Source organism: Vombatus ursinus, unplaced genomic scaffold (assembly GCF_900497805.2).
Source record: "Vombatus ursinus unplaced genomic scaffold, bare-nosed wombat genome assembly UNPS02014832.1, whole genome shotgun sequence".
In the NCBI taxonomy this organism is placed as follows: Eukaryota; Metazoa; Chordata; class Mammalia; order Diprotodontia; family Vombatidae; genus Vombatus; species Vombatus ursinus.
Window position 1 is genome coordinate 46,342,156 of NW_020954610.1, and position 21,823 is coordinate 46,363,978.

General features: G+C 38.8%; 1 protein-coding gene across 1 annotated transcript in view; it reads left to right on the forward strand.

The window, feature by feature from the left end:
• The window catches only part of PDXDC1 (pyridoxal dependent decarboxylase domain containing 1), a 61,586-nt gene that overhangs the window by 36,741 nt on the left and 3,022 nt on the right, over positions 1-21,823 (forward strand). Inside the window, exons 8-21 of the mRNA XM_027839235.1 lie at positions 73-151; positions 1,307-1,391; positions 2,306-2,354; positions 2,534-2,635; positions 2,859-2,984; positions 11,288-11,338; positions 13,085-13,148; positions 15,384-15,478; positions 16,511-16,616; positions 19,200-19,371; positions 19,869-19,987; positions 20,347-20,468; positions 21,458-21,550; positions 21,629-21,725. Of these exons, the coding sequence (XP_027695036.1) occupies positions 73-151; positions 1,307-1,391; positions 2,306-2,354; positions 2,534-2,635; positions 2,859-2,984; positions 11,288-11,338; positions 13,085-13,148; positions 15,384-15,478; positions 16,511-16,616; positions 19,200-19,371; positions 19,869-19,987; positions 20,347-20,468; positions 21,458-21,550; positions 21,629-21,725 (1,360 nt within the window). The remainder of the gene's footprint in view (positions 1-72; positions 152-1,306; positions 1,392-2,305; positions 2,355-2,533; positions 2,636-2,858; positions 2,985-11,287; positions 11,339-13,084; positions 13,149-15,383; positions 15,479-16,510; positions 16,617-19,199; positions 19,372-19,868; positions 19,988-20,346; positions 20,469-21,457; positions 21,551-21,628; positions 21,726-21,823) is intronic.

A 21,823-nucleotide genomic window follows, 5' to 3' on the forward strand; every position in this document is an offset into this window, starting at 1 on the left:
CAACTTTTCTGTTCTCTGCCTCATTTTTGGTTTGTGTGTGTGTGTGTGTGTGTGTGTGTGTGTGTGTGACAGGATGTTGCTTTATTGGACAGATTGATTAAAGATGATATGGAGAGTGAAAAACTGCCCCTGTTGCTTGTTGCAAATGCTGGTAAGTATTTTGAACTCAAGAGGCTTCCATTTTGGGTATGTGAATAAATAAATGTTGTAGATTTTCAGGTACTGAATGATAATAGCTTTATGGAGGAGTGGTATTTGCAGTTTGACATTGAAAGATATTCAGCAAGCAGAAGTTGATTTGATGAAGACAAGGAGTACATTTAATATATAGGCATTTCTCACATAACTACTAAGTGGACTGTTTTTCAGACTTTCTTTTCCCCTCATAGAAGTCTGCATGGTCTCTTTGGAGGTACTTCTGTGCAACTAGGGCTCCCTTGGTTTCAGTGCCTGGAGTACGTGGGGTGCACTTAGTTTTAACTTAGTTTCTTTACCCTCTCCCGCCCCCAGATTCTGGGACTCAGATCAGGTGCTGGGGTCTTTCCTGCTCAAACCTGCCTCCTATCTCCCGTCAGAGTCAAATTTGCATAATATGAATTTACATAAAACCAGAATTGTATGTATAAGGAAATTTAAGGAAAGGCACAAAGGTGAGATGTATTTGAGAAATCACAGTCTAGTTTGACTGGAACATAAGAGTACATGAAGGAATGATGTGTGAGAGGGACCTACAGTAACAAATTGGAGCCCAATTTTGGAGAGCCTTGAGTGCCAAGCTGAGAAATTTGGACTAGGGCTTCAGATAAGTTCAGTGATTTGCCCAGTCATTCGCTGAAGTGTCAGAAACAATTCAAACCAAGGTATTACTGACTTCAAGTCTAACACTGGATTCACTAGAAAGTGTGCGTTTCTTTTAAAATGTTCTGGAATGCAGTCTTCACAAATTGCATAAATACTGTCCTTCCCCCTAATAAGAATTAATGGTAGCTCTTAAATAATGTTACAGTAGACCTGAAAGTCTCATGATTTTTTTCTGTTGTGTAAACATAACTTCAATTAGTGAAGTATTATTAGTCTTTCTGGAGGAAAAATTGGTTTTTGAAGTTTATATAAAATACCTGCTTTGTGTAACTTGAAATATATTAACTGCTTTGTGTTAAACTTAGACTAGCATCTTTAATATTGAAGCAATTTGAAAAAATAAGAGGATGGTATTGGTTATTAGCAGGTAGTTATTATTCCTAATTATTATTTATTAAAGATAAAGAATCAGAATCTTAACTGTGTCTTATTTCCTTCATTGTAGGTACCCCAGGAGCAGGGCACACAGACAAACTGGGACGTTTGAAAGAACTTTGTGAGCAGCATAATATGTGGCTCCATGTGGAAGGGTAAGTAGAATAAACTTCTTCAAGCCTCGCTTACTAGTTTATTCAGATGAAAGACATCCTACCTATCAATTTGTAATTACACAAAATAAAATATACAAAGGTATTCTTTCATTTCTTTTCTTTTCTTTCTTTCTTTTTTTTTTTGCTAGGCAGTGGGGTTAAGTCACTTGCCCAGGGTCACACAGCTAGTAAGTGTCCAGTGTCTGAGGCCAGATTTGAACTCGAGTCCTCCTGACTCCAGGCCTGGTGCTCTATCCACTGCACCACCTAGCTGCCCCCCTTTCATTTCTCTAGGCAAGAAAAGTAACTTGAAAGACTTTCTATAGGGGCAGCTAGGTGGTGCAATGGATAGAGCACCGGCCTTGGAGTCAGGAGGACCTGAGTTCAAATCTGGCCTCACAGACACTTAACACTTACTAGTTGTGTGACCTTGGGCAAGTGACTTAACCCTGACTGTCTCACCAAAATGAAAAAGAAAAAAAGACTTTCTATAAAGATATACTTCTAATTTTATCTATCACTTGAGAGAAGTTTTGATTAAAATTCATTTTCAAGGTTTTGTCTAAAGTATGGTTTCTTAATCTTTTTTGTGTGTCATGGCAGTGTGGTGAACCTTTGGACTCCTCAAAATAATGTTTTTATATGCATAAAATAAAACACATAGGATTACCAAGGAAACTAGTTTTATTGAAATACAGATATCAAAAGATTAAAAATCAAAACAAATTAATAAACCCTGGTGAAGAGCCCTTGGTCTAAAGCTTATAGTATAAACTAAACCACATCTTCTGTTTCTTGTACAGTTAAAAGAAATAAGCTTTGACAACATTATTTAAGCCAGACAATTGTACATTTGTACTTTAACTAATAATAAACTATATAATTAGTTGTTAAATTCCTGTTTTATTTTCCAGAGTGAATTTAGCAACTTTGGCATTAGGCTACATCTCCTCTTCAGTACTGGTATGTTGTTATTTTACTAAATAATAAAAGAACAAAAATCAGACCCCTCAAACAGAGCTGTCCTATCCCTTTAAGAAAATTGCCATAGTCTGCCTCTTGGCTTTTTCTAATGGAGAGATTTTTGAATTTTAACCTCTGACTCTGGAAAAAATAGGAGTGAATTCTTCTTTTCTTGGTAGGCTGCAACCAAATGTGACAGTATGACCCTGACCTTGGGCCCATGGCTAGGCTTACCAGCTGTTCCTGCAGTAACACTTTACAGGCATGAAGATCCTTCTCTGGTAAGCTTACTCACATGGTCAGTTTTTAAAATATTATTTAGGTGCTAGGAACTTTCAAAAATTAAAATTCAGGGAATTCCTGTTTATGGTTTGTTTAGAAACAAGAACTTGTAAAGCACGCTCCATTTAGGTACTCTTCTAACATTTAATTTTGTGTTTTATTGATAATGAGTTGAGTATTATTATTGATTCTCACTAATAGTTGATTTTTTTTTTCGTGTAGTCACTGGTTGCAGGGCTTACATCAAGTCAGCCAGTGGAGAAACTTCGTGCCTTACCGCTGTGGTTATCTTTACAGTACTTGGGACTTGATGGGATTGTGGAAAGAATCAAACATGCCTCTCAGTTGGTGAGTAGATGTCCTTAGGTTAATTAAGTCTCCCAATTTTATTTATTTATTTATTTTTTGGTTAGGCAGTGGGGTTAAGTGACTTGCCCAGGGTCACACAGCTAGTAAGTGTTATGTGTCTGAGGTCAGATTTGAACTCTGGTCCTCCTGAATCCAGGGCCAGTGCTCTGTCCACTGCACCACCTAGCTGCCCCAAGTCTTCCAATTCTTGAACTTAATGACTGCTCATATTTATGAGGCACTTTAGCTTTTTTATCAAGTTCAGTCTTCCCAACAAGCCTGTGAAGTAGGGAGTGCAGATATTATTGTCTCTGTTTTACAAGTGGGAAGTGAGGAAAAGAGAGGTGATTGCACATCTAGGAAGTGTGGAACTCAGGACTCAAACTCTGCTTCTCTTACTTCCAAGTCGCGTGCTCTTTTCACTATGCCATACTAGCAGCAATGAGAACAGTGTATTTTATTCAGATGTCTTCCATTCAGTAACTTAATTTGTGTATGGATTTACACTATAACCAACAGATTAAGGATGCTCTTGGTGTTAATTTTAAAGCGGAAAAAGTAACAAAAAGGCAACATTTAACTTGAAAGGTATGAGTATCAAAGGGAGTCCTGCTCATTCTGACTTACTGTTAGGTAGAAGTTAAGAGGATTTAATTTAACAACACATATTTAGTGCCTGTTATTTACAATGCATCTTGCTGGTCCACTAGGAATACAGAAAGGAAAACTAACATAGTTCTTCCCCTCAGAAAACTTACAATCTACTGGGGCAGTCAGTCAAGCAAATTTCCTATGCGATGGCCTTTGTGAAGAGAGCAAGATAAGATCAAAAAACAGTTAATAAGTTTAGTTTGACTGAAGTAATGCATATATAAAGGACATAGTGTAAAAAAGACTAAGGATAAAATGGAGCCAAATCATGGAGCTCCTTAAATGCCAAACTAACAAATTAATACTTACTTGTAGATAATGGGATCTTCAGAATGTTTTTTGAGCAGAATCATATGTTCAGGCCAGCATAATAAGAAGTAATTTTGATAGCTTTATGAATGATGACTTAGAGATGGGTAAGACTGAATAGATAACAAGAAGTTAGAAGACTATTACCAAAATCCAGTAATCCTAAGAAGAATTAATGAGAGCCTGAACTAGAGTTGTGATAGAGTGAGGAGAAAGGAAGGATGGTTATGAGTGACATTATGCTGACAGAATATACAGAGATTGGCAACTGGTTGGACAAAGTGGGTAAGATAGGAGTCACAGATAATTCCAAGGTTACCAGCTTTGGTAACTGGAATAATGGTGGGACCATTAATAGAAATTGGGAAATTTGAAGGACAGGCAGATTGAGGAAGGATGATGAGTTCAGTTTTAAATGTTGTTTGAGTTGCTGGCTAGTCATCCAGATGGAGATGGCCAGAACCCCATTAGAAATGTGGGGCTGGTCACCAAGAGAGAATTGAGGACTAAATATCTATATTTGAGAGCCATCTCTATAGAAGTGAGAACTGAAGTCTTTGGAATGGAAGACATCTCCAAGGAGAAAAGTGTAAAGAGATAAGGAGGCCTGATTATGTATTGAAGAGCTTCAGGGATTTTCTTAGTCCCAGGTGAAAGAGCCATCCTTTCTGGATTATTGCTCAACTGCTTTCATTATGGGACTTTCCACAGAATTAGGCCTGTGACAGGCAGCTAGGTGGTGCAGAGGATAGAGTGCCAAGCCTAGAGTCAGGAGTCAGTCAGATCTGGCCTCAGACACTTACTAACTGTGTTACCCTGGGCAAGTCACTTAACCTGTTTGCCTCAGTTTCCTCATCTGCAAAATGAGCTGGAGAAGGAAATGTCAAACCACTCCAGTATCTTTGCCAAGAAAACCCCAAATGTGTTAACAAATAGTTGAACATGACTGAACAAAAATAACAGACCTGTGAACTCATTTTCACCATGACCTAGGGATGGCTTTACTTATATCCTCCTCCATCTCCCCCAACCTTCTCTCATGGAAGTGGAATACTTGTGATGGTGAATCTAGGGTGTGATCAGGCCTCTGTATGACTGAGGTGGAGTGAAGGACCATGTGATTTTGAGGAGATGAGAAACTGAGAGAAGGTCTTTGAGGGAGCATCAACATAAATGTTGAAGTCCTCTAGAATAAAGGCAGAAGTTATGGAGAAGATAATTGAGCCAAGTACTGAACTTCCTGAAAAGTAGAGAAAAGACCTGGGGGCCACTAGACAAAATAGACCATAATCTGAGTTGAGTGGTCTGTTTTGATAGAATGAACTTCCAAAGGTTGCTGGGTGATGGCAACAAAAGGCGGGTCTGGAAGTTGCAATTGGGAGCAAGAAATTCTTCAACTTTCCACAATTTATTTAGCCAGACCCCAACAGATGGGCATCTACCTTATTTCCAATTCTTTGCTGCTACAGAAAAGTGTTACTATGAATATTTTAGTATTTGTGAGACCTTTCTATTCTTTTTGTTTTTATTAATTAATTTTTATTTTTCAACATTCACTTCCATGAGATTTTGAGTTCTAAATTTTCTCCCCCTCCCTAAGACAGTGTGCAGTTTGATATAGGCTCTACATATACATTCATATTAAATGTATTTTCACATTAGTCATGTTGTAAAGAAGAATTAGAACCAATGGGAGGAACCATGAGAAAGAAGAAACAAAACAAAAAAAAAGAAAGAGAAAATAGTATGCTTCCATCAGCTTTCAGACTCAAGTTCTCTTTCTGGATGTGGGTAGCATTTTCCGTCATGAGTCTTTTGGAGTTGTCTTAGAAGACATTGCTGAGAAGAGCTAAGTCTGTTAAAGTTAGTCATCTCATAATGTTGCTATTACTGTGTACAATGTTCTCCTAGTTCTGTTCACTTCACTCAGCATCAATTTATGTAAGTCTTTCCAGATTTTTCTGAAATCCGCCTCTTCATCATTTCTTATAGCACACTAGTATTCCTTTACATTCATATATCACAACTTGGTTCAGCCATTCCCCAGTTGAAGAGCATCCTCTCAATTTCCAATTCTTGGTCACCCCAAAAAGAGCTGCTACAAATATTTTTGTCCGTGTGGGTCCTTTCCCCATTTTTATGATCTCTTTGGGATACAAACCTAGAAGTAGTATTGGTCAAAAGGTATGCACAGTTTTTATAGCCCTTTGGGCATGGTTCCAAATTGCTCTCCGAAGTAGTTGGATCAGTTCACAACTCTACCAACAATGCGTTAGTGTTTCTAGTTTTCCCACATCTTCTCCAACATTTATCGTTTTCCTATTTTTATGTTAGCCAATTTGGTAGGTGTGATATGGTACCTCAGAATTGTTTTGATTTTCATTTCTCTAATCAATAGTGATTTAGAGCATTTTTTTCATGTGACCACAGATAGCTTTAATTTCTTCCTCTGAAAACTGTCTATTCATATCCTTCAACCATTTATCAGTAGGGTGATGATCTGTATTTTTATAAATTTGACTCAGTTCACTATATATTTTAGAAATGAGACATTTATCAGAGACATTGGCTGTAAAAATTATTTTCCAGCTTTCTGCTTCCCTTCTAATCTTGGTTGCATTGGCTTTGTGCAAAAACTTTTCAATTTAATGTAATCAGAATTATCTATTTTGCATTTCATAATGTTCTCTATCTCTCATTTGGTCATAAATTCTTCCGTTTTCCATAGATCGGACAGGTAAACTATTCCTTACTATTCTTTGCTCTCCTAGTTTGCTTATAGTATCACCTTTATACCTCAATCGTGTACCCATTTTGGCTTTATCTTGGAATACAGTGTAAGATGTTGGAGACCTTTCTATTCTAAATGTCCTTGGGAGTGTACAGCCAGCAGTGGGATCTCTGGGACAAAGGGAATGAAGGTTTTAGTCCAGGCCCTACATTTTAGGAAGGGCAATCGAGCCATCCAGAAGATGATGACTAGGATGAAACCGTGGCTAATGAGGTTGGTATGTAAGGACCTAGAAGTATTTAATGTGAAGAAGATTAGACTTAGAAGGGCTGTAATTTTGTCTCCTAGAAATTGATGTCTTGTCATGTGGAAGAGGGAGTAGATTTAGTGGGCCCAGAGGAGTAGGGGGTGGAAATTAAGAGACAGATTTCAGCTCACTGCAACGCAAACTTGTCTGCAATTAGTGTAGACCAGGAATGCTGTCATGTGCTGTTTTGGGAGATAGTGAGTTCTCTGTTACAAGTAGTCTTTGAGTAGAGGTTATACCACCACTGGGAATATTAGAGAATCTATTCCTGTTCAAGTAGAGGTTGAACTTTATGAGTTTTGTGGGTTCTACCAATACTGAAGTTCTTGATTTTGTAAGAAAGGACTTCAGTTGTTGTACAGTAGGAGAACAAAACAAAAATAAAATAGTAATTTATATTACAAAAAATGATTAATCATTAATAAGAATTGATTTTAATTGTAGGAGATACTCTAAGGAAAATACTTACAGTTTTTTTTGTTTGTTTGCTTTTTTTGGCTAGGCAATGGGGTTAAGTGACTTGCCCAGGGTCACTCAGCTATAAGTGTTATGTGTCAGAGGCCGGATTTGAACTCAGGTCCTCCTGACTCCAGGGCCAGTGCTCTATCCACTGCGCCACCAGCTGCCCTTATACTTTTTTCCTTAGCTGAAAATTTCCTAGGAAAAAACTTTAGTTGGAAACGCTGACATAAGCATTTTCCCTATTTCTACCTAGGGGAGTGGCTTTTACATAGAATATTATTTTGGAGTTTATGATAGATTATTAAGGAAGTTGTTTTCATCAAAAAACTACATCTCAGTGTTTTTCATATTGTTTTGGCAGTGGTCCTTTGTTTTGTGATGTGATAGTTTCTTCATACATCAGAGAAATAACTGCTAGACTTAACATTGGTTTAATTTTTTTAAGCCCAATGCTTAAAAAAATTTTTATTTCTCTCTGATAGTATATCAAAGTAAAACAGCTATAAATTAGAAGACCTTTTCATGTAGATCATTTACAAAGGTTGGTTAGCATATTGCCATAGTAGCTTAGTATAGGCATATCGTAGGGAGCTTTTTAATTCCCCTTGGATAAGAGGAAATGATAAAATGATGATGATGACATTAACTACCAAACCTCTCAGGTCTCCACAGTTTAGCCCATCCTTAAAAGCAAAAGCTGAGACAGAATCTGTAATGTTCATGAGATCTTGAATAATGCACTAATTGTTAATTTTAGTAAGTAATGTTAAATGCAAACACATTCAATTTGTACACAGTGAATGCTCAATGAGTGTTTGTTGAGTGAATGGAGTTAAAGAAACTTTAGGCTTAGCCCAAATGGGGTATATAGATTCCAAGCTTCATAAAGCTATTTATGAGTGAGTATGAGAAAATAAAATCCTTTACAAGGCAGAATGCCCTAATAGGTAAATGGCTAAAAGTTATGAACAAGCAATTTTCAGAAGAAGAAATCCAAGCTGTCAACAACCATGTGAAAAAATGTTCCAGATCACTGATAGAGGAATGCAAATTAAAACAACTCTGAGATTCCATCTCACATCCGATTATCAAAGCAACAAAAAGAAGGAAGCGACTGTTGGAGAGGCTGTCAGAAAGACAGGCACACTGATGAACTAACTACTGGTGGAGTTGTCAGTCAGTCTACCCTTTCTGATGCAGAGTGAAGTAAGCAGTTAAGAAAACAATATACACAATGAAGATATACTGCACACCAAAAAAATCAAAAGCAAATGTAACCAGATTATAAAGATCAGTTATAAAGACAGATGAGAGGACACCCCCAATGTACCACCTTGTGGAAGTAGGAAACCCACAGGTGTTACACATTACACATGTTTTCAATATATTGATCAGTTTGCTGACTTTTTTATTTCCTTTCTAAAAAATACTATTTGCTGTATGAGATGGATGGCTCTGTGGGAGGGGGAGTAGGGATATTTGAAGTGATTTGTGATATGGTGATTTAAGAAATTAAGGTATGGTGATTTAAGAAAAAGAAAATCAAGTTCTACACAATAGAGTTCTATAATTTCAAGAGTAATTCTATTTTTCTGTCACGTATATTTAAATGCTCTTTTTATTTGGTATTGTTAAATTCAGAATTTATTTATTTTTATTTTTATTTTTTTATTTTTAGGCAATTGGGGTTAAGTGACTTGCCCAGGGTCACAGAGCTAGTAAATGTCAAGTGTTTGGTCTGAGGCCAGATTTGAACTCAGGTCCTCCTGACTCCAGGGTTAGTGCTCTATCTACTATGCCACCTAGTCAAATTCAGAATTTAAAAAAATAATCAAAACAAACATAATAGGCGGCATAGTGGAATGGAGAAAGCACTTAGAATCAGGAGACCCAAGGCAAGAGTTTCTGGTGCTCTTACCTGGAGTGAGGAGCTCTGGGTTCAGAGCCTGAGTGGATCACTTCAAACTGTCTATTGGCAAAGCTTTCAATCTGAGCCTTGGGCTCCTCATCTGTAAACTCTAAATGATATTTGGATGGCCTTTTTTCACAGAGTTGTAAAGAAAGTGCTTAGTAAACTGTAAAGTATTCATAGCCCTGGCAGGGACTTATAGACACGTATAAGACATAATACCTGCTTTCTGTGAGTTTATAATCTAGCTGAAGAGATGAGATTTACATGAGACATTTAAAAAATAATAATAATAAAATGCCAAGAAAAAATGGTCCAAAAGTAAGTTCTGTAAGATTCAAAATAGAGAGTGTGAAGGGCTGGATGACTTTGGTAAGGTACCATTCAGGCTCACTGATTCTAGTGTAATAAAGAACATTCTAGTGTAATTAAAAAAAACATGTGAGTGCGTGCATCTGTGTGTGTGATCCTTGTCTTACTTGAACATGACAGAGGCAGTAAAGTGCAAGAAGACTGGAAGGGTGGGAAAGGAGAAGGTGGTAAAGAGCTTTAAAAGCCAAAGACTCTGTTTGGTCCTGGAGGTAATAGGGAGCCACTGGAGTTTATGGAGTAGAAGAGCAACATCTTAAGGCTAACAGGTTCTTTTCTTTTCTGAAAACACAATTTAATTGAGCTCAAAATTTTCTTTGATTCTGTTTTTTCAACAAGCCAGTTCTATTTTTCAACAACATATTCAACAAACATGTGTTGAGCACTTATTGCATATAAGGCATATTGCTTATGATTATCAGATGGTTAGTGCATGCAGGCACTAGTGTAACAGAAGGACCACTGGACTGGAAATTGGGAGAGACAGGTTCTAGTCCCGGTTACTAACTTGCTGTGAACTTTGGGCCTACTTTCCCACTTGAAGTTAGTTTCCTTATCTGTAAAATTATAGGTTGAACTACCTGTCCTCTAATAATTCTCTTGCTGTATGACTACAACTCCTCTTTAAAGAATCCCTTGAAAATGAGTTGCCTTGAGGAATAGTGGGCTTCCCTTCACTGGAAGTTTTCAAGCACAAACTGGATATTTGTTGGGTGTGTTACAAAGAAGATTCCTTTAGGTGTAGGTCAGATTGGGCATACTGAGTTTCCTTCCAGCTCTCAAATTCTGAGTATAATTATCCAAAGGTACTTCATGCTGCAGAACAAGAATTGCACTTGGAAAAATGGGAAAAAATAGCCATTAATACTATTAAAAAGTTAACAACATCAAGCAAGTACTTTTCTGTGGTGGGCATATGAAAAGTACATTTTTTCTGAGTCTATCCTACCACTTAACCAGTAGCCTTTTGGAAATCGTGCCAGTCTTTGAAAGTACAGCTCAGCTGCTTATCCCCTCCATCGAGACCAACCAGATCACGGCGGCAAAAATTATATCTATAGAGCTTGGGCTTTCTTTAGAACTCTTTTATATGGTACTTATTTGTGTGCATACCACTCATCTCTGTTATTAGACAAATAACACACCTTTACCTTTTTATTCCATCATGTCTAATACAACGTCTTGCATATTTTAGTAAATCATTGTTGAGTGAATGAGTTACTGAATGAATTTGCAGTGTTAGATATGACTGCTGACTTTTATGTCTCATTAGAAATATCTTTCTAGCTTGAGTGAATCAAGTGTCAATTTTAATCAAAATTAAGATGCATTGATGGATGGAAGTTCAGCCTCTGGGACTGATAGACTTATTTACAAATTACCAAGCATTGGGTGACTTTATGAGATTCAAAGTCTTGTTTTACTTTGACTGCATAAATAGTTCATAAACAAATGCCTCCAATTGGAGGATGAGTTGATCTGTTTGTAATGGACTTTTATGAAAAGTCACTTTTTGTATGTTATTTTAAGTTGATGAATTCATACAATCTTTTTCTTGTTTGCAGAGTCAAAGGTTGCTGGAAAGTTTGAAGAAACTGGACTTCATCAAAACTTCGGTATTAAATGAAATACTTCCACTGTTTCTATGACACAAAGTCCATAAAATACATTAAACTTCAATAACATTGGGTACTTTTTATCACTGTTTTGATGCATTTTAAAGAGACTGTGCTAATACTCACAAATCCCATCCCATGCATGTAATTTATGACATAACTAGGCAGTTATATTGAAGCCTAGCAGTTCTAACTACACTGAGTGAAGTGCTATTTTTAAAATCCTATTATGGTTTAATTCTGTTTAAAGTTTTAGTTTAGTAGTTTTAAAATAAAATTCAGCCACATAAGGAATTTATAAATACTATACCTAAAAGAAAGCATATTTTAAGACTCTCCCTAAGTAAAGAACAATATTTTCTATCAGAACTCTTTCCAAAGTCTCTTAACCTTTAAATCTTATTTCCTTCTCTCATTGTTTCCTTTTACATTAGGGTTCGGAGGATAAAAGTGAGCACTTAGTTCCTGGGTAGTTTTCCTAAAGTAGCAAAAGGTACTCTGCTGGTGGTTTTGTAAGAGGCTTTGTCCTATTTTGCCTGTTTTGCCTTTAGATTTTTTTGTCCTTAGTTTAGTTTTTTTAAATTATTTTTGAGTTTAGGTCAATGAATGCTGGTAGTAGCTCCCCATTACCCTCTGAATTAGGATCCTGGAGCTAGCTGAGTGGGTGGAAGCTTGACCATATCTCTCCACCTTTTCCACAAAATTCATGTACTTTTCCCTTTCCAGCCTGGCTCTTAACCATATCGGTCCCAACAGAGAGGTGCACTTCATTAGCTGTTTCCTATCCTTTATGTTGACATTTGCAGGGGCCAGTTCCAGCATGCCTTCTATCGCTTTTGTCTCCATGAAGCCTTTCTGAGATGCTTCCAGCCCTCTGCTTTATAGGGTTGTTGCTTCCATATTTCAGTACCATAAAGTATGGGAAGCAGTCACTTGTGATGAGTACTTCAAAGTAGTCTCATGGACTTAAAATAGTTCATGATTTGTAACATGAGTTGTTCTATGTTGTCTTAATGTAACTTTAATAAAAAATTCCATGTAATTGCAATTGCAATCTGTAAATAATGTAATTAGCTGTCCACATCAAAATGCTAATATGCTACATTCTCTTGTTCTGGTTTTGGAAACTCTGTATGTTAGACTTGGGACACACATAGCAGTTTTGATCTAAGTATCACTATTAAGTGCCAGAAGAAGAGAAGAGGACTCATTTAATTTTAAAAAGAGCCTTCTTCCAGATAAATATGTTTTTCAAAGAAGTTTAAATCAGGCATGCCTGGGTCTGTATAAATTCTAAAACTCTAAGATCGAACTCTCCCTTAAGCCTTGCCTTCTTTTTGTTCCCCATGTCTTTTGTGGCCTTTTGCTTGCCCCTTTGTTTCAGAATTGTCTTGAATTATATGGATGAATTTTTGTTTTTTATTTTGTCTTTTTGAAATTTCTTCCTGGTTTTCATTGCAGTAAAACTATAGTAAAACATTAAATTGAGATTGAGTAAACAGATTGTGAAAATTAAGAATATGTGGAAAATGTCTGGAATATTTTATTGTAAATCTTAAAAATATAGCAAAACCACCACTTTTGTTTTCCATTCATTAGATAATGAGGTAAATCAAACTTAGAACCTTTTGTTTCTCTATAAACCAAATGGATGCTTCTTCAGTCTGTTATACAAACACAATATTTCAGTCTTTAATTATGTGTAGTTTTAATATATTGCTTGATAATATCACATTTGGGTTTAAGGTGGAAGATGAACTCACCTCTCCAGTGGTGGTATTCAAATTTTCCAAGGACATTTCAAGTTTGGGTGAGTATTAGAGAGTAAGTTAGTATGAGCAACTTTGAATAATAGATGTGTAAACTAACTCATTTAAATTGTTAGTCATAATTTATGTGAGAATTTTATTATAATACTCTTCATGATGACTGTATTCCAACAGCTGTAGTATTCTGCAGTTCTTTATTGATCTAGCTGTGGTGTTAGGAGACACCTGTACCGGCCGCGCCGACCTTATGCTGGCCACGCCGACCACTCCTCCTATAAGGAGCAGGCTGCCAGAGTCATACTCACTCTTGAGTCTTCGGTCCTCAACCGGATAAACACACAGAGATGAGCCATCGGGAGGCGCCAACACCAGAGCTTTATTCAGAGGCCATCACAGCAAGGCCAAGCAGGAAGGCCAGAGCAACAGAGCAGGAGCCAAGAGAGCACGTGATCTGACCACGCTTGTTTCTTAAGTACCTACTTAGCCCCTCTTCCCCAGCCCGCTTACTAGCCAATGATTGTAGGGTCAGATACCGGAAGGGGCTGTCTGAGTTTAGCACACTAAGGGAGAGGGAGTGACGTAGGAGGCTAGGACCGGATACAGGAAGGAGGCATCTGGGATTAGTGCATAGACAGAGTACGTGACCTAGGAAGTCAGGAAGGACACAGGAAGGAGGCATCTGGGGTCAGTGCTACACAAAGGGACCCAGGAAGTCAGGAAGGTCACAGGAAGGAGGCGTCTGGGGTTGACGTTGCATATAGGGAGGGGACTAAGCAAAGGGAACTCGTCCTCTGCCGTCCCACTCCCACGTGGCATCGCCCCTTGCCTCAGGAGCACAAGTTCCGGCTACTTCCTTGCACCCAGCTTATCTCATATAGCACTGCCCACTGCCTCAGGGCTTCTCCGTACCCAGCCCATCCCAGTTCACTACAACTCTGCCTACCACAGCCCCTGCCTCAACTTCCAAATACCCAGATCTACCCCAATCTTGCCACAACGCCCACCTGGTAGTTGCCAATATCAGACAGTCCCTCACAGACACCCAGTCAATACTAGTTGTTTGGTAGATTTTAACTCTGATAACATTACACTGTAAGACTTCTCTCTGGAATTTTTTGGAAGAAAATGCCTCTATCATGTAATGTAATTATGAGAGCATCACTGATTCCTTGGCTGTCTTTACATAAGAAAGTACATGTAATATGGCCTAATGGAAAGAGCCATTGCCCTTGCAGTCCTAGTCACAGCACTCTGCCACTATTTTTTTTTGTTTAAAATTCTGTTTATACCTTTTCTTTTTTGAATAGTTTCTCAATATAATATCCCCCTGCCAATAGTACCCTTCCTTATAACAAAGAAAAAGAAGCAAAACTAATGGAAATAGCAATGATATGTTGCTATATTTGAAGTTTGGCTTTGGGAGCCACTCCTACTTACTGTGAGATGGGAAACATGTTTTATTATATGTCCTAAAACTAGTCTTGGTAATTGCATTTTTAACCTTAATTCAGTTGGCTCTGGTATTGGTTTCATTTGCATTATTATAGTCATTATGTATATTGCTTTCTTGGTTCTGCTTTCTTCCTTCTTTAACAGTTCATACAGATCTTCTCGTTTCTTTGAATTCCTTCTCTTTGTTGTTTCTTATGGCTTAATATGCAGCAAAGTGGACAGAATGCTGACTTTGGAGTTGGGAAAGCCTGAGTTCAAATCCTGCCTCAGCCACTTACTGTGTGGCCCTTCAAATCGCTTAACCTTTGCCTGCCTTGATTTCTTCACCTGTAAAATGGGGAAAATATAGCCCCTACCTCCCAAGGTTGCTCTGAGCATCCAGTGAGAGAAAGGGCTTTGCCCTCCTTACTCACTAAAGAAGTGTTAGCGATTCTTCTTGTTATTCCTTTACATTCACTATTAGCCATTCCCTTGTCACGGGGCACCCCCTGTGTTTTTACTGTTTTATTACCACAAAAAGCCTGCCACTTACTGAATGTTCTTTGTCGGATCGGTCGATTCCTGAGCCTCAGGGATCATCTTCACTCTGCAGCCTCACGGGGCGCCTGCAAGGATCAGATGAAATGACCTGTATCTGTAAAAAGCACAGTGCAAATGTGCCTATCAGGACTGTCTTTATTGTGAATGTTTGTTGATTATTGTAACTGATATAAAAATACGTAGAAACTTTAGTTATGGGAATTAACTATGGTTCATCTTTCATCTTTCAGTTTGTTGGAAACATTATGATGTTCCTGGGAATGATTGTTCTTTCTGTGTTTCAGGACCAGATAAAGCAGGGCATGAAACAGTAGGGCCTACCATGCAGCCCTCAGCAACTAGCCAGGAAAGAGACATCTGTGATACGTTTAACCAGTGGGTAAGAGGAAAATGAAGGAAGCGTTTATTAAGTGCTTACTATGTGCAAAACACTGTGCTGAGTGCTAGAGATACCATAGAAAATAAGACAGTCCTACTCTTCAAGAGCTCATATTCTCATGGTGGCGACATTGTCCGCTTTGTTTATCACTGTCCATGAGCCAATGCCTGTGTCATTTGGCAGCTTGAGGCAGCTGGTAGTTCAGTGGGTAGAGTGCTGGGCGCATGTTCAAATCTAGCCTCAGACACTCACTAGCAGTGTGACCCTGGGTAAATTGCTTAACCTCAGTATCCTTATCTGTAAAATGGGGATGATAATAATAGCATCTACTTCCTGGGATTGTTGTGAGGATCAAATGAGATAATAGTTATAAAAATACTTAGCACAGTCCTTAGCACATAGTAGGCACTATATAAATGTTTTTTCCATTCCTTTCTTCTTCCCTTGTCAGGAATTTGCATTTATAGCAGTAAACTACTTACTTCAGAGATACTGGTGTATTGTCCTTGGGTTCAGTCCTGTTTTTAACCATTGACTCTGATGTGGTTTAATCAGATCATTTCTCCCTCATTTGTCTCAGTTTTCCCATATGTCATTTGAGGTCTACCTAATAAAATTTTTAAACACAAATATGAATGTTGGTTATAGCAGTAATAATAAAATCTTTTAAAAGAAAAGATAAGCACTTCCTCAATCAGATGAGGATGATGATAATGACAAAATAGTACAGTAATCTCTAAGAAGTAGCACATGTGTCTGTTTAGCAGTGGGAGTCAAACCTCATAGGCTTAGTTATTGAGGGGCTTGATTCTGATTGCCAGCGGCAAAGTATTTCTTACACTACACTGTAGGGAGGATGAATATGCCCTTTTAAACAACAACAAACACCCCTCCCCATTCAGCATTTATTGACCCTCTTTATGCACTGATGGGGATTGGAGACCTCCTTGTCTGGGATGAGCTGGGAGGAGAGGGCTTGAGGGCCTGATGACCCCTTTCTGCTCAGCCCCTTCGCCTGCCTGTTTCCACCAGCTTGGCGAGCAGCTGGCACAGCTGGTTCCCACTAGTGGAGTTGATGTCGTGGAACTGGAAGATGAGGGCACATGTGTACGGTTCAGCCCGCTTATGACATCAGCAGGTAATTGCTGTCCCTGAATTCTGCTTGTTTAGGGGCTTTTGTCCTAATGAAATAATGAGAGTTCATGGTTAGTGTATAGGCTGTCAGAGGTTGATAAACATTCCCTTGCTCTGCACTAGTAACTAGTTTCTTTTTTTCCCCCCTTTTTCCTTTGCTTATCAGCCTTTCTTCTTGAGCAAGGCCTTTTCTTTCTCTCACCCTCAGGGCTTAACACAGTGAGTGCTCTGCTCAGAGTAGGTACTTAATCAGTGTTTGATAGTTTGAATTGTTGGAGTTTTCTTCAACTTGGTTTGAGTGGATCTGCCTTCCTGATTCACTTCTCCATTCACATTCTCTATACATACAGTACAACATTCACTTGGATTTAGATGTTTATGTGACTTAAATGTTTCATTTTCTGACAAATTCTGAAGTAATAAAAAATATTGAGGTGATGTTATGATCATTCTGAATCTTCCTCTTGAGAGGATTTGAACACTTTTTTGGGGGGGAGGAAGGGATAATTCGTACATAGACCCTTGAGGGTAAGAAAACATAATCATCCGTTTGCCCCCAAAAGAACAAGGGCAAGTCATGAAATATATTTGGTCTCACTGGGTCTTTTCCTTGTCTCTATTGGTTATCTTTTTCTTTTTCTATTGTTTATCTTAATGTACCTCCAGAAAGACAAGGTATACCAGTAACTGTAACACAAAACAATATAACTGCCAAGGTATAAAGGAAGTACTGGAAAGGGCCGTGGAGGAAGCAATCATTTCCAGCTTGTTAGAGGGAAAGAGAAATTAGAGAGGGCTAAATGTAGGAAGTGGCATTTGAACCAGTCTCTTGAAAAGATAGGACTTCAACCAGTGGAATTTAGTAGTGCATTCCAAGTGCAGGAGATAGAGTAAACAAAGGTCACACGTCTGAAAATTGTAGGATGAGTTCCTCTCACCCAGACAGAGGTTTCTATGAAGAGATCTTAAGGTTTTAGTGTTGTAAGTCAACTTTGTGACATGGCAGCAAAAAAAACCAAGCTAAAACAAGCTACATTAAGAGGCATAGTGCCCCAGACAAGTGAGGTTATAGTTCTGCTATATTCTGCCTTGGTCAGACCTCATTTGTACTACTGTGTGCATTCCTGGCCATCACATTTTGGGAAAGACAAGCTGGAGCATGTCCCGAAGAAGGTGACCAAGATGATGAGAGGATGGAAAACAAGTCATCCAAGGGGTTGACTGAAGGAAGTAGGCATTTTTAACTTGGAGGACAGAAAACTTAAGAAGACACATGATAGCTGTTCTTCAAGGATTTGAAGGCTCAGTAGTGTAGAGCAGAGGTGTCAGATGTGTGGCCCACACCCATCCACAGAGTGGCTGGAAGCAGATTAAAATGTAGTTGGGAAATGTTTAACTAAATACAAATACAACGAAACATAGATAACGTCAGTATGTGGTCCACAGAAATCCTTACATATAGATCAGTGGCCCCCATTTCTAGTTGTTTTTGATACCACTCTTGTAGAGGAATGATTAGACGTGTTCTGCTTGGCCCCAGAAGCTGAGCAGTATGTGGAAATTGCGGGTGGGCAGATGTAGATCCATTGGAAAGAAAGCTTCCTGACGATTAGAACTATTCGAAAGTAGAATGAGCTGCATTGGGAGGTAGTGGGTCCTCCTTTGTTGGAAGTCTTTAAGAAGAAGCAGGGCAACCACTGGCTGGGGATTTTGTAGAAAGTTTCCTTGGTTATGTTGCTCTAGACAGTTCATTTCTGAGGCCTTTTTCAGCTCCTAGGTGTGCTACAATTTTGGAAAGCCTGGTGGAGCTAGAGCATAGAGCTTGGGTTGTGGAGTAGTGTAAGTATATAAAGGTAAATACAAGGCAGGCTGGCAGCTAAAGAGTTTGGAGGTTAGTGATGCAATCAGAGCTACGTGTAAGATGGATTAGAGAAGAAGGTGATTGGAAACTGGGAGACTGTTTGAGTTACTGTGGTAGAGGAAACAAAGGCCTAAACTAGGGGAGTGAGTGGCCACAGCGATAAAAAATTGTGAAGGCAGAGGGGACAGGGCTTGTGGTAACTGACTGGCTATAGGGAAAGCCAAAGGCAAGCCAGGAGAGTGGTAGGATCGCTAATAGGAATAGGGACCATAGATTTAGGGCTAGAAGGGACCTCAGAGGACAACTCATCCAGTCCAAGATGAGGCAGCCCGAGGCCTAGGGAGGTTAGGTGTCTCTAGGCCAAGGTCACACAGGTGGCTCTCTTCACTTATTTTGCTGGAATTGAGGAAAAGCAGTGGGGTTAGAGGGAGAGATGATGAATTCATTTTGATCACCCTTTTCCTGAGAATAACTGTGTTAATGAGGTCTGACTTGGGTGCAGGGGACAGTTTTCTAATGCTCACTTTCTAAAATGACTTTAGACTATTCCTACTCTGCCTTCAGTAAACTTATGCATTTTTAAAATTCCCAGCTCTAGCTATTTGAATGTGCAAGGAACTTCTGTGGGGGTATTTCTGATGGTGAAAGGGGAATGTTGTTTCTCTGTATTCTGATCAATTTCTGTTGCTGTGACATTTCTGATGATAAACTGATGGGCCTTTTCAGTTCTAGGAACTCAAGCAGATGACATTGATCAGCTGGTGGCATGCTTAAAAACTCAGATTCCAATTCTGACCTGTACAATTCAACTCCGAGAAGAGTTCAAGGAAGAAGTGGGAAGAGCAGCAGGCCTCTTACATGTTGAGGACTTGGGCTGGCCTGGCTTAGGCGTAGTCAGGTACAGGCCCAGCTCTCCACCAGCTGACGTCTGGTTTGTAGCCCAGAAACCCAAGTTGGAAGATGACCTAGTGATGAATTTGTCTGTCGCCTTTGGCTGTCTTTACTTAGAGACACTGCTCTACTATTTAACCAATCAACAGGCATTTGTTAAGCACCTACTACATGCTAGACATTGTGCTGAGTACTGAGAATAGAAATACAAAGAATGAAATAATTCTTACTGCCAAAGAGCTGACAGTCTAACTTTTATACTGTACTATATCTAAACTTTTGGTATGGGGAGAACTAAAATTTCCTAAGACTGCATAGATTTATGGACTTGTGCTTCCTTTTCTACATTCCCCAAAGTGCTCAGGTTTTGAGAATCTATGAAATGGTTTTTCCATCCCTGTTGCCTGGCTTCATTTCTGTGTTAAGTAGCTCATATTTTATAACACTGTGATATATGAAGATATCATGTAGGCTGCAGTACTTTTATTTGATATGATTTTGTAGGTATGAACACATAATTGAAGAGAAGATTAATGAGAAATCAGAAGCAGAAGTAGAGAAAATCAATACTGAAATCCTGAAAAAATTAAATGAACTGGAATCTGACCTTTCATTTTCACTGGGTAACTCCTATGTTTTAAGTCAATAATTCTGACCATTAAAGCCATGAGCTGATGCAGACAATGCCAGTAGAAACTTTGGTTTGCTTCTAAGCTTTTTTAACACAGCCTTGCATCTCCCTTCCCTGTATATAGCTTGTGGACTTTCCTTCTCCCAGATGAAAGCCACTCTGGAATGCCCCAGATAATACTAATCACACGTGCAAAGTTGATTCCCAAACCTTACCCCTTGTGTTAGTCTCTTATTTGTGGGCTGGCAAAGATAGGTACCAAATGTGGGGGGCGGGGATACAGAAAAAAGCAGAACTAAAATTTGATAATGATGTGGAACTAAGGAATTTGGTTTATTTATTCCTCTGCAGGCCCTGAGTTTGGAAGACAGAAGAACTGTATTTATATCGGTATGGCAACTGAGGACCTTGATATTTCTGAGCTAGTAGAGACCATTGCAGCCACAGGCCGAGAGATAGAGGAAAACTCGAGGGTTCGTAAGATAAGCAGACCACTTTTTTTCTCCCCCTGTCCTCTTTGCAGCCTTTTGACAGTTCTGCAGGATTAAAGTTTTTCTTTTTTTTCTTTTCTTATCTTTTTTTTTTTTTTTTGCCAGACAATTGGGGTTAAATGACTTGGTCAGGGTCACATAGCTAGTAGGAGCTAGTAGGTGTCAAGTGTCTTGTCTGAGACTGGATTTGAACTTGGGTCCTCCTGACTCTAGGACCAGTGTTCTATCCACAGCGCCACTTAGCTGCCCTAGGATTAAGGTTTTTCATCCAGGGTTGGGGCAACAGGAAGAAAGGGAAGAAGAGAATTGTATCATGTAAGTCCAGCCAGCTAAAGCCATAAGGGAAGCTGCCTCCCTAAGCTGTACTTGGAAATATGTATGTCATCTTCCAGTAACCAAGTGTACTGGCTTCTCTGAAGGGTAATGGAGACAGACTAGATGATCTAAGGCACATTCTCTAAATCAGACAATTGAGTCATAGAAATATTGGAGGAGGAGAGAAAAGGTAACCATAGAAGAATAGCCAATATTTTTCAGCTTATTTAGAAAAGGTAATGGAAGCCCTTCATCATATTATTTATCGTCCTTTGCCAAAACAAGCAAACAAACCCCCTAAACTTAAAAGTGCCATTTTAGTTTATTCTTGTATGTTAATTTCTTCAGGTTATTTCTAGCCTTTTGGATGGATATATAGGAATGTAGAGGAGGCAGGGGGTGAGGATGATTTCCCTTGACCTTGGCATTGTAAGTTTAAGTATCAGTGTAAAATTTTAGGTGGTGGTCTGATCTTCTTTTCTTCCCATTAACTAGTAAATGTATCAAACAGCAAGAGTTTAGGTCTTTATACTTTTCTTTTCCTGTATAGTTTTAGTTAAAGCAAAATTAGTTTTTTACCAACCAGCTTTTGAAAAATGACCTCAGTACCCTGTCAGTAGTTGTAACCAAACAATGCCTTTTCTGGTTTTAATTAGCTACTGGAAAACATGACTGAAGTTGTTCGGAAAGGCATTCAGGAAGCGCAGGTTCAGCTGCAGAAAGCAAATGAGGAACGCCTTTTGGAAGAGGTGAGCCCACAGATGGAATTTCCCACCTCAGCCTTAAAGTTGCCAAACTAACCTGGAGGTCTTGGTTGTGTCTCGCAGGGAGTGTTGCGGCAGATCCCTGTTGTTGGATCAGTACTGAACTGGTTCTCTCCAGTTCAAGCTTCACAAAAGGGAAGAACTTTTAACTTAACAGCAGGTAGGATTGAATAGCTTCTGTCAAAATCTGTTACGTTGAGAGCTTTAGCTAAATGCTCCCGACCCCCAAAGCACATTATGTTTAGAGAAATACTTTCT